The sequence below is a fragment of the Sarcophilus harrisii genome, chromosome 1 (genome assembly GCF_902635505.1).
Source record: "Sarcophilus harrisii chromosome 1, mSarHar1.11, whole genome shotgun sequence".
In the NCBI taxonomy this organism is placed as follows: Eukaryota; Metazoa; Chordata; class Mammalia; order Dasyuromorphia; family Dasyuridae; genus Sarcophilus; species Sarcophilus harrisii.
Window position 1 is genome coordinate 246,919,055 of NC_045426.1, and position 13,743 is coordinate 246,932,797.

At 33.1% G+C, this 13,743-nt stretch overlaps 1 protein-coding gene across 2 annotated transcripts in view; it reads right to left on the reverse strand.

The window, feature by feature from the left end:
* LOC100918704 (retinal dehydrogenase 1) overlaps positions 1–13,743 on the reverse strand; it is a 66,371-nt gene that overhangs the window by 6,984 nt on the left and 45,644 nt on the right. For both annotated transcript variants that reach the window (XM_012542906.3, XM_003761632.4), the window contains exons 9-12: positions 13,387–13,489; positions 11,209–11,393; positions 6,045–6,209; positions 1,589–1,746 (exon numbers count right to left, since the gene is read on the reverse strand). In XM_012542906.3, the coding sequence (XP_012398360.1) occupies positions 1,589–1,746; positions 6,045–6,209; positions 11,209–11,393; positions 13,387–13,489 (611 nt within the window). The remainder of the gene's footprint in view (positions 1–1,588; positions 1,747–6,044; positions 6,210–11,208; positions 11,394–13,386; positions 13,490–13,743) is intronic.

Consider the following 13,743-nt stretch of genomic DNA (forward strand, 5'->3'; position numbering starts at 1 on the left):
TGGTTCCTCAGCACAAGATTTGAAAACAGGAAATAGGGACTCTGATCAAGAAGGAAATGAACCGTGGACTGCTATTGTCACCATATTTTGTTATTATATAGAAAGTTTTTCTAAAATGTGATGGAGGATGATTGTAGAGAGAAGTATGAAGGCAATTTGGGATAAGAAGGCTCAAGAAATAAATGATCACTTGTACTAGCTTAAGGCAAGATAGAAAATGAATAAGAAGCAGGTCTTGAAATTGGAATGAGATCTCAAAATCAGTATACCACATTAGACTGTATAAGTCACACAAGAAACTGATCAAGCTCACAATGATATTCAATAATATTGTAATTATGTGTTATTGTGTGCTCTAGGAGAGGTATTACTGAATTTCAAGTTATAGGACCTACATTCAATCAAATTTTGTCTCTATCCCTTACTATTTATTTAAGTAAAATGTCACTTTACCTGTAGGTCTAAGTTTCTTCATCTAGCATGTGTAGGGGTTGGATTAGGTAATTTTTAATGCCTTACTAACCTCTAAAAAACAAATCCTACCTTTTACACATATTGGGAGTGGCACTAAGAAAATTATTTAATTTCTCACTGTTCCAGGCAATTCTCCTAAAATTAATAGCAGAGAAGGTACCAGTGTACATTGGTAGAAGAAATTTCCTCATTGAAAGTTCACAAAAAATTATATTTATATAAATCAGGGGTTCTCAAACTACGGCCTGTGGGCCAGATACGGCAGCTGAGGACGTTTATCCCCCTCACCCAGGGCTATGAAGTTTCTTTATTTAAAGGCCCACAAAACAAAGTTTTTGTTTTTACTCTAGTCCGGCCCTCCAACAGTCTGAGGGACAGTGAACTGGCCCCTATTTAAAAAGTTTGAGGACCCTTGAAACATATCCACCCATTCACCCACAAAATATATATACATACCCACCCATTCAACCACATAAATAATGTACATACACACACATACATTTATATCTAATTAATCTTTTATAGAAAAAGTTTCCTGAGTATAAGGACTACACCATATATTTTGCTAATGTCTTCTACAACACTTAGCATGGTGCTAACCATTTGATGCTGTTAAATAATTTTTTTCTGGTTGTTTTAGAATTGTGATTTCATCAGTTACAGAAAACTCTTGTTACCTAGAAACTCCCTCTGCTGGTGCTGTCAGGCAACTCCTAATAGTAATTTGTTAATAGAGAGGTTCCTGAGACACAAGAGGTTAATTGTCTTGTCCTACAGCTATTATTTCTCAGAGGCCATTTTCCTGACTCCAAGCCTGGATCTCTATCAGTATACTATACCACCTTGACTCTCTAATAGCTGGAATTAAATAACCAATTTCAGGAAAATATTTTCAAGAAATAAACTACACAGGGTATATACAGATCTCAATTAAATTATGTCTATCATCTATAAAATTATCAGGAGAGCTCAGAAAAGAGAGAAAGGTTACATCCCAGCAGGCTGCCTGGTCTGAAAGAGAAACAAATTTGATTCTGTAAATGTCCAAGATTTTGTTAATGTCATTTGAGATGTCATATAATCCAAAAGGCCACGTCAATAATAACTGACTTACCAGACGGTTCCAGCTTGAAGGGCAGAGGAAACTGTGATAGCTTTATCAAGGTCTTTGGTGAAAATGCCTGCTGCTAAGCCATAGTGGGTATGGTTGGCCCTCTCGATCACTTCATCAATTGTTTTAAACTTCATGATTTGTTGGACTGGTCCAAAAATCTGCCCCAAAGGGAATAGGAGAGATCAGGTGGGGAGGGACATAAAAGGAGGCTTTTGATCTATCTTTGTATACCCCAAATTTGTAGCATTTAACCTCAGAATTCAAATTTCATTTAGGAACACCTCTTTGAAACATTCTTCCTCTAAAATTATCTGTTAGAGTTGCATGGAAGGAAAGCCATAGAAAACAAGCCTGACCACTTGGAAGATTAGATACTCATTGAGATGTCAATTGTTTTTAATTACATGACTATTTAACAATATACCTATATATACATATATATTTATATGTATACACACATACACACACACACAACTATTTTAGCAATTATTTTAACTAATTGACTGAGGTTTTAGGAATAGGTGGCTATCCTTGATTAGTAATCAGAGCTTGATATCACATTGCCAGTTTTTTACTGAGAAAGGAGGGAGTTAATTCAAGGAAAACCAAGGAATGACGTGAATTATCCCTTAGGTCTACAACTCAATTTCCTATGGTTCATTATGATGACAGTCTAAGCCAAGGAATTTTTATCCATTGGTGTTTTGTTTGACTTTTTAAATTGAGTGGGAATGACTGTGTGGGATGTATGGCCAAGGAGTTAAATATAGTTTTATTTTTTAATTTATTGGTTATATATTTTCAATTATGATATTAAGCCTAAAGTAATATGGGCAACTGAATCTATAAATGTTAATAGTTCAGAAATGCATTGGGATTTTGAGATATTTGTAGAGATTACTTTGAGCTGTCTCTTTAATGTTAAAAAATCATTTGCTTTGACAATGAACAGAATAAATCCTTAAGTATTTGTGGTCATCTGAAAATTTTGGGATCCTCCCTAAGTTCTTATCTTCCAGGTATGCTGTAAAAATTCTGAACCAGTATCTTAGGCATTTATTTTCCTGGGATCCTGCTGAAGCTAAGAAATATATAATTGTGAAAAACTCAAAGAACTTAGGCAAGGGAAGCTATGCAATATTTGTGAATTAAAAAAAAAAAAAATCAGTCCAGTTGCTGTAACTCTTTCAAATTGGCTCAGTACTTTTTTTTTTTAAATAAACTAATCTACCCAGTCCTTTTTTTTTGTTTTTTCCATTTACTTTGTTCAATTTGTTATAAAGAGGGGTTTGACAACATAATCCCTATTTCCCTTTCTTCTCTGAACTAAAACTGGAGAGAAAATTCCCTCTGCAATTCAGCACATTTCCCATTTCATTCTCTCTCTTCTTTAGGCAGTTTAGGGAATAGGGGTGGGGGTGGGGGGGTGCAGGGGAAAGGCACTTCTACTTTGCAAACCCCCTACTCACACTGAAATATTTTCAAATACTCATTTTTGGCTCTCACAGTGGCCCTGCTCATCCAGTTCCACTATCATTAAAAAAGAGCCCGTTGTATGCCCTGATTGTTGGTGATTGTGAAATCTGTCTGTGGCAATGGTATGTGAGCACTGGTTTCAGGAACAAGTGAGTTGCAGAATGATTTGGAAAGTTTTCTTTCCTCTGGCTCCAGGGGACTCCTAATCAAGAGCTTTGTGATGTTGTGATGGCTTTGTACAAATCTTAACCCTGCCCATGTGATTTAAAAATGATCAGTGTACCTCTTTATTTATCTATCAGGAGACAGTGCTCAGAAAATGATGAGAACAGCCCCAGCATGGGTTCCTATAGAAGATTTTGGAAAACCTCCAATTTGGAAGTATAGTTAACCCTCCCATTTTGTAGCATTATAGAATCTTAAAAGCTATCAAACCCAGCCCTACCTCTCTACACAGGAAATCCCTTTGGTGCATAATTGCCTCTTTATGGATTATCTATAGTATAGTTTAAATCTTTGTGTTTTCCTCGCCACTAGAAGAGTTTCTGGATTACTTCTTAGAAACCTTTAATTGCTATTCATTGAGGTAATACAAGCCCATTTTAGGACTTACCCAAGAAGAAAACAAAAATAAGATTGGAAAGTGAATCTCTGGGTGTGTGTGTGGGGAGGGGCTAGGGCAGGGAGTGTGTGTGTGGGATTAATGTGGCTAAATTACTCTAGGCAAGACTAATGTCTTTCCTCATGTGAAAAGTCAGCAATAAAAACCCACAAGTATTGTGCACTGCATATGTTTTAAATTTTTGTTCAATGTATTGATCAAATATGCTATTTTTTCCCTTTTCCAAAATAATTTTTTGGTCTTTAAAATATTATTTGTCATATGAGATGGTTCTGTGGGAGAGGGAGAGGAAAGAATGCAGGGGAAAATGAAGGTAACAAATATATAAATAAAAAGGTTTTTTTTTTTTTTTAACAAATATAAAGAAGTAAGTTAAATTAGGTGATAATCAAAAGGTAATTTCACAACATCACAAACACTACTCTTTTGAATTGTCTGTATCATTATCACCTATATTTGTTTAACTATCTAAAAAGTGACAGAACTTTTCAAATATGCTGAGGAAATACTTCTTTTGTTGACAACTGGAAGTTTATAAGGACAGAATGTTGCATACACTATCAGAAAATCATTTTCTTAGTTGAATTTGCTTGCTTTTTTGTAATATGAGAGAGATCACTGTGTTATTAAAAATAAGTATCAATAAAACAAATTAAAAATATGGCCAAAATAGATAATATATAAAACACATATTATTATGATATATCAATATATTATGTTTTCTCTATATGCATATACATTATGTTTAAAGTGTCTGAAATTGGAAGAGTATGATAGAAATCTATTTCTAAAATTTATATAAAGATATATAATCACATAATGTTGTTATACATATAAATGACTTCTGAAATTTTATATATAAAAAATATAATATATTTATTATAAACTTTATCTAAATGTATACATGTAACATATAAAAAACTACTTCAAAATCATATATAAATGTATAGCATAGATACTATATATACTATATACTATATAAACATTTCATATAATACAATAATATAAATAAATGATATATTTTATGATATGTATATTCTATATGCTAATTATATTATATATTAGAAGTATAATGTATTACATATAATATATAAATATAGTATGTTTTATATATAATATATAAGCATAATATATGGAATGTATACTATATAACTATAAAATTACATATATTTGTGTGTATATAAATACACACATAGAATAATATATACTCTTTTTAGAGAGAGGTTCCCTTCCCCCCTAGATTGAAGTTGGAAGAGTATGCCTTTTTTGAGCAAAGGTAAATAAATTTACTTTTTATAGAGAAACATGCTCATCTTTGAAAGGAAAATGAACTCATACAAAGCACTAAAGCTGAATGCAACTGTAATGGAGAACTATGGTAGAGTAAAATTAAACTTACAGCAAAAGCAGGGTAGTCTAGTAAAAAAAAGTGAAGGATGACTAGATACTCTTCCATACTGTCATTAATTAGTTATATGAAGAATTGGTGATTTTATCCATTTGAGAAGTGTTAAAAAACTTAAAATGGATGAGTGGATTAGCTTAAAACTAATCAAGGTGTGAAGTGAAAGGCTTAAAATCAGGAACATCTGATTTCAGATCTAGCTCCTCATACTTTATTAGCTGTTAACAAATTCATTAATCTTCATAATGCATTTCATTCATCCCCCTAGTTTAGATCTGCCTTTGCTGAAAGGAATTCCTGACATTGGTGAAATCAATGGCTTCCTGGTTCTCTCTCTGCTCTCGTTCTAAAATCTTATGGTTTTTTAACAGTGTCATCCATTCACTGAAGATATTAAAAAAAAAAAAAGTCTGTAGGAAAAAGACTGAGTCAAAAACATGAAGATAGTTATAGAAGAGAAAAAATGAGAAGGGATCTTCAAGGATATTGGTGAATTTTGCAAGGAAGATGTAATTAATGGTTTTTCTATATTTCTGTTAGCTCATAATACAAGGCACTCTATAATCCTCAGAGTGATCGCTTACATGTTATCTCATGATTATCATCTTTCTTCTAATTAGATGGAATAAGAAGAAGGGGAAGAGAAAGGGGAAGCAGAAACTTCAATTGGATAGAAGAGAAACCTCTTGATAAATTTTTTTAAAACATGTAGAGAGAGATTTCCCTTCTTATTCTCTGTGTATATAGAGCTGAGAACTGCCATGTGATAATTGATAATTATTGCCAGATGGTTTAGGTGATGGTTTCCTAGCCTAGATGGTGACAGCTAAAACTGCATCAATGACTAAGAGAGGCAAATTAAGGTGAAACAAAAAGCAGAGTGAGGTATCTGTTGGGAGTGTGTGGGCAAAAAAAGAAAGGAACTTCAAGAACAGAATGTAACCAAGTCTTACCTCTTCTTTGGCAATGCGCATCCCATCAGTAACGTTAGAGAAAACTGTGGGCTCAATAAAGAAACCTCTTTCTCCCCATGGTCCTCCTCCACATTCTAGTTTGGCACCTTCCTTCTTTCCACTCTCAATAAGGTCAAGTATTTTGGTATACTGCTCTTTATCAATCTTCATGAAAATATGAAGGAGTGGGGCCAATGTGAGAAAAAAAGAAAAGAAACTTCAATTAATAATTTAGTCCTTCCCTGAATTTGTAATTAAAAAAGGGAGAATATTGCTAAAAATCAAATATTACATCAAAGTAGTTTTCTTGTCCTGAATTTTAATTTTTTTATCCCAAGAATTAGTTATACATCTTAAACTAATGCATAAAATGTTAATTGTCATTGTTGATAATAAAACTATTAATGTTGAGAAATCATATGGCTAGTTAATTCAAATTTGTTTTTAACACCTGCCAAAGACAAGGGTGAAAAGATACACCATGTTTAAACAACCTCATTTGGTTAAGCCTTTATCATCTTTATGAATGCCCACGGTTTTGAATTCTAAACCAATTTGTACTAAAATCCTTATGGAAGCATAATATAATTCTGTCAAATTATGATTTAACCAGATTATAGATTATTGAATAGATTATAATCTATTCAAAGATGCTGAAAAAGTGTAATAAGAAGAGAAAACCCAGTTATACTGACTTTACTTTTATTTGGCCCAAGAAAATTAGTTATTTAGACCTGGGACTACAATTTAGAAGGGTAGTAGATCCCAAGGTCTTTTACTTCCTCTGCTCTCAGATTAGTTCATACAATATTTTTATTAAAATGAATAAGTCACTAACATTTGTTTTTAAATTTTTTCTATTTTAAATCCCAATAATTATAAGTATCAAGTGGGGATACTTTATTAACCTGTCTTCTTAGTCCCTTGTATGATCCTAATTACTAAATAAATCACTTCATATTTTTATAGTTGTTCATTTCAAGTCTCATTTAAAGATAAATGGTGAGCACATGTTTGAATATTTTTAAAAACTCAGGCATAATTCTATTTAGAAATTTAAGAATCTGTTGACTGATATCAGCCTGTCAGCCTAAGAAGTTGAAGATTTGTTTTCAAGAAGATGATCTTATGAGATATTTATTCAATATTTTCTTTGTGGCATTAAAAAAAAATAAGACTTGGGTGTGGTGATGCACCAGCCTTCCTAAGAAAGAATAAACTGGACTATTTCGAAATAGAGTAGGTTAAAGCTCCCACATTCATTAGCAGTGAAATCAGACCCATCAGTGGCCAATACATTTCTAGTTTAGACAAAGTAGATTGTTTAAAAAAAAAACCAAAAAAACAAACAAAACCCTAAACCACCCAACATCATAAAAATATATTCAAATATTCATATCTTCATTATTTTTTCTTACCATGGGAAGATTTTTTTTTCTTTCCTCTTCTTTTCTTTTATTATGTAACTCATGTTAATCCATAAGAGAGTAAGAGAGCCAAAGAATACATAGCAGGCTTCCCAAAGTAGGGCACTTGTAGATCAGTTTCTCTTGCTACCACCATTATTAGCTTTTAGGAAACCAGACAGTGAATTCTACACCCATAAATACAACTTTGCCTTTCCAGTTCAGATCTTTCAGTTGTGTTCTATCGCCATAATACCAATTGCTTATAGGAAGTCACTTCACAAAAACAAGCAAGATGATTGGGAATATAAATTTAAAACTGGAAGAAACCAAAGAGATTATCTAGTATTCCCCTTTCATTTACCATGGGGAATCTGAAGTCAAGAGAAGTCCAAGTCGCAGAAATAGTAGGTGGAAGAGCTGAGTATCAAGTATAGTATGTTTTCAAAATGGACATTACAAAATTGTAAGTTAATAGATTTAAAGCAGGAAGCAATCTTATGGGTCATCTAGCCCAGTCTTCTCATTTTAAATAAAGGAAGTTGAAGCTTGATGAAATTAAGTGAATTGCCCAATGTCACAAGATAGAAGATCTGAAATTTAAACTCAGGTCCTGTGACTTCACACCCAACATTCTTTTCATTCTTCTACATGGCTTCCTCCTTTCTGCAGACTAGTTTTGTCTGCCCTGATCACTGGTTGTTTGGTGATTGTCCTTTGTTCTCGAAAAGGACCCAAATGACATCACCATGTTAGACTTGAGTTTACAGTATGTCCAACTGTGGCTGATCAGACCACTACAAGCTCAGAATGCTCTTCCTCAGCTTGGACTCAAATAGTTCCTATGAACATTTGGGGTGGCTTCTCTAATTTTACTCATCTTGTGTTTCTTCTGAGCTAATTCAATTCTGCTTTGTTCATCAAGCAAATAATAAGGGCACATCATGCTGGGAGGTCTTGTGTCAGTACTATCCATGTCATGCAATCAATTCTAAAGTTCTTAAAAGAGACCTTGGTATGTTTCTTTTATGATCTCAGACTACATTTTGGAGACATACTTGACTCTTTCCTCTTCCTTTTCTCCTACTTCCCACTAGAAAATGTCCTTCATATTTGATCCTTCTGCTCCATTCCTGCTACTATCATTCTAGTCCAATTATCTCAAGCCTTTATTATTACAACAACTTTCTCTCTTCTTCAACTCATTCCGCATATAAGAAGCTTACCAGACTAATCTCTGTAAAATTATCACTTTCATCATCTTTACCATTTACTTTATCAAGTCAACAGTCTTCATCTTGGCTTTCACTTTCAAACACCTTCATAATCTGACCATACCTTTATATATCATTTTAGTTCTCACCATTCCCCATATAAGTACCCTTTTCTCCAAAGGCTAGTCTTTTTAATGACTCTAAAATATATATCAAGCTGTTGGCCACCTCTTTGTTATTGCTCATGAAATTGCTCTTTCCTGGAATAGTCTCTCACATATCTCTGGTTTTTTGTTTGTTTTTTTTGGTTTTTTGGGTTTTTTTGTTTGTTTGTTTTACAAATTTCATCAATCCTCAAGGCCCAGCTCAAACCTTCTTTTCTGAGAAGTCTAATCAAATTAATTTCTTGCTTTTCTGAAGTAGATTATAGGCTTCTTGAGAAGAGGAAGTGGAACAGAACACTGGATTTGGAATCAAAGAACTTGATTCAAATTTTGTTCCCCAACTTGAATCATGGAGTAATTTTAGGGTTCTCCATGATAACAGATGTGTCTGAAATATTTCAGACTTAAGTTAGGTTTGGACTACATCCCTCCTGAGACTCAGGGAGTTGTTAGATTACTAAGATTGTGGGTAAGAGAATGGATTACTGATCTTTCATACAGTTGACATTACATAATCAGTTTCAGGTAAATATTCTCAGTGCAATTCTCAATGAATTGTCTCTCAACTTTATTTTATTTTATAATTTTTGTGGTCATATTTAAACACTAAACTATAAAAATTTTTCATTTGTCTTTACAGTGGAAAAGAGTCTTAAGAACTGACCCATCAAATGGGAGGATGAAGCAATAGACCAAATGTTCTAGGTGAGTGGAGTCTGCTTTATAATAAATTCTTTCCCACAATGACAACAAAAGGGATTTTTAAATTGTGAAGAAGCCCTAGAGGCATTTCAGGCTTTTTTTTTTTTTTTTTTGGTTGTCTCAACATACTTATTGGTTTAAATGCAATCTATGATAAAATCTTTCATTATTTTGGGGGATTAAGGTTTAATGAGCTGTTTGCCTATTGGCAGACAAACTATTTCTTAGAGAATTATATATTCTTTCTTTTGAAAGCAAAAAAAAAAAAAAAACATTTGAGTTTTCTTCTAATTCCTTTAGGTCTCTTAAGTCTATCTAGTTGGGAGCACTGCAATTTGGGTTCCATAGCCAGCTGTCTTGGATTTAGTGCGTTAAGTTGGAGAAATTCTTCTTTATTTCCCCAACATGGATCTTTAAAATATCTCCTCCGAAGAAATCAATTAAAATATATATACTCTTAAGGAAATCCCTTGAAAATACAGATGTTAATTCTTTTTTCTGTCATTTTCTGACATTCTGATGTAGGAGATCAAATCATAAAATTAAGAAATATTGTGACTCCCCTTTACTTACCAGATTTGGTCAAATTAGTCAATTTCCTTGAAAAATATTTTAGAAGCAATGGACAGTTGCAAAATAGAATAAAAACAGAAATACTGCTTCATTGTAAAAATGTACATGTGTTGGGACATTTTTCCATGAATAAAGTCGTCCAAATCCTAAGACTTTTCTGTTGGGTAACTTGATTGAAAAAGGAATAGTGGTTATGGGTCTCTGTTTTTCACTTGGAGTAATAAGAAAAAAATAGAATTATCTGGGTTTACATGGATATGGGAGGAACAAAGTTACTTCACGGAGGATCAGTGTGTATTTAAATTATATCATGGACACAGGTAGAGAGACAAATTACTAAATGTTTGGTATAATCTCAATCTGAAGAAGATGAGTGTTACAAATAGGAAAAGGAAAGGGTCTGAGAAATAAGAAAAAAAAAGCAATTTTACTAGCTTGGTAATATATATATATATATTTATATATATATATGGAAAAATTTCACACATACACAAAAAAAAGCAGCAACCTGTTGAAGAAAAGAGTTGGTTTTAATAGACCAAATGAAAGGTACAAATGATTATACCTTTCATGTGATGGAGGGGGTATTTAGGACATGACCATCTTCAGGAATGACTGTGAGGTGCTGAATCAGTTGATCAGAGTGACTGCAGTGTTTAGAGTAGAAGTAAAATGTATAAACACAAAGTAGCTTAACAAATTCTGTGGACATTAAGGGGAGAAAAAAAATGCCTGGGAAGAAAAGAGTGAATTTCACATAGTTTTCATTTGGTAAACAGAGAAGGCAAAAGACACTAGTGAGAATTAAAGTTGTTTCATCCACTCAATTTTGGTAGTATTTTATAAAAGTAGAAAAATTTTCTCATAGTCTTAATTTTAAATTTGCCTTGTTTTCAAAAGTCTGTATTAAAAACATGTCAAGAGGAACAAGGTCTGGAATTTTAAATATCATTCCAACTTGTTTTCCAGTTTTCAAAGATATCAAAAAAAAGAATCATCCTTATATCATCTAAGAAAGATTAGATCCCCATAGAGAAAACACAGTGAAACTCATATTTTATTTTGCTGTGTGATTTCTATTGTATGTACTTCCTCATTTACCAACCTGTGGTCCTTGTTGTACCCCCGGATTCAGAGGATCCCCAAGGGTGTATTTCTTGGCACGTTCTACACTTCGCTGGACAAACTCATCATAAATTGATTCTTCCACAAAGATCCTAGATGCTGCTATGCAGCACTGGCCTTGGTGGTAAAACACGCCATGGTGCGCAAATTCCACGGCATTATCCACTGCAAATGAAAGAGTGCAAAGTTGTAGGTTAGTTGCAGAGAAAATATTCCCTCCTAAAAGCTGATCTTCTACAAAGGAAGGTCAGTTCAAATCCAGCCTCAGACATTTAGTTACTAGGTGACCCTAGCTAGTCATTTAACTTCTGGTTTGCCTCAGTTTCTTCAAATGAAAAATGGGGATACTAATAGCACCCATCTTACAGAGTTACTGTGAGAATCAAATAAGATAATATTTGCAAGGCATTTAGCACAGTGCCTTGCACATAGTAGGTACTATATAAAAGTTGATTACTCTTCCTGTCTAGAAAAGAGAATGCTTTTTGACTCCCTAAAATACAGAGCAGGTAGTATAAATGAATTTTGGAATTATTACCATTTGTTTTGGGATCTGCATTAAAACTGGGTAATGGAAGAAAATTTGAAATGGCTGTTAAATAGTATCAAAGTATCAATCTGTAAAGATTGGAATAATCAGTCTGGAATTGGATTGGAATAATTGTCCAAACCAATTATAAAATTGCACCTGTGCAAGAACCTAAAGATTTCTTATTCTTAATACTTGAAATCTTTTTTATTTTTGTCTCCCTAAATGTCAAAATGCTTCAAAAACATAATATTTCAATATAAAACCTTACTTGCACACTAGGTAGAAAACGGTATGAACATTTAAAAATAATAAGAGAGTCTTATACTTATTTCTAAAAGTGAGAGGCAGCTTAGTTTGGTGGCTAGAGTCCTAGACTTGGAATTGAGAAGACCTGAATTTGAATCCTGGATTTTGACATTCACTAGTTGTGTGGCTTTGGTTCTTAGTTATTTAACCTTTCTTAAGTCTTAGTTTTCCTCACTGGTCAGTTGGGGATAGTAATAACACCTACCTCACAAAGTAAAACAATTTGTGAAACTTAAAGCACTATATCACTGTTGACAATTATGAGCTATTACTATTTAAATCAAAATTTAAGACAATGCAGCCTTCTTTAAATTCTAATTCTCCCGGAAGCTGAAACACAACTGTAGAATAATTTATAATTAAAAAAAAATCCTTTTACTAAATTATTAAGGTTAACTTATTTCCTGCCCCAAAGGGAGTTGTATCTTATTCAGTTTTTGGTTGAAAAGCTTCTGTGATAATTCTGCTTTAGAACCAGATTTTACTTAGATTGTTTAAAGCAAAAAAATAGGTGCCATCTTCTCACATGCTTCTCACATTTAAAAAAAAAAGCCTTTTAAAAACACTGTAACAGGAAATCATCATCTAGAAAGTTATACAGGTAAAATATAGAGGGGATCATGGTAAAATGTAATGAATCAAAGGGCCGTATATCTTTTAGATTTGATTTTAATAATCCTCCTGTTAGTGCAATGTTAGCCCTCCATTTGATTCAATCTATTATCTACTACAAATAGAATTTGGATTTTATTTTTTTCCCATACTTAAAGAGACGTTAGTGGAATGTGATCCCTTTATTGCTATATTTTTATAAAACTCAAAATGAAAACAAATCTACCATATATATATATCAGATTATATAGTATATGTATATATAGTATGTATATTATATATACGTATTCATAAACACATACACATACAGAAAGAAAGAAAGGAGGGAAAGAAAGAGGAAGAGGGACAGGGAGAGAGAGAGATTAGGTATGGTATGCACTTATATTGTTATTGCTGAACACACAGAACACAAGCATGGGATGCGGCTTGAGAGTTATTTAGTCTTACTCCCCTATTTACAGAAGAGAGGGGAGAGAGAGAGAGAGAGAGAGAGAGAGAAATATGACTTGCTGAATGTGTCTAGTTACTTAATAATAGAACATGGATTCAAATCCAAGGTTTCCCACTTCTGACTTCAAGGCTTATTAGACTTACTCAAGACTGAAGATTCACTTAGCAAGATTCATTGAGAATTTAGCTCAATAACACTGGTCAGAAGATAAAAATCAAGGGAAAAGAAAGAAAGATAAAAATATTAGTCAAACTCACAATCAGCATCAGCAAATATAATGCAAGGGCTCTTTCCCCCAAGCTCCAGGGTAACTCTTTTCAGATTGCTCTTCCCAGCAGCCTCTTTGATTAGCTTGCCAACCTGAAATGACGAATGGAGAAGGTGATCTGAGTGTTCGTCTTAAGAAGTAATGTTTGAGATTTCCACTTATGTAATAAAAAGAGAATCAGATGTCAGAGAAAAGTCATTAAAATGTCATATTACAGAGTATCTTACTTCCAATGTTAATATATTTTTAGTTATAAAAGCTTTCTTTGCCCAAAGACACATGGCTTTAAGGAAGAAAAGTATGATGTGAAAGCGAAAAAAGCAGTTGAACAAAGGTGTAGAGGATA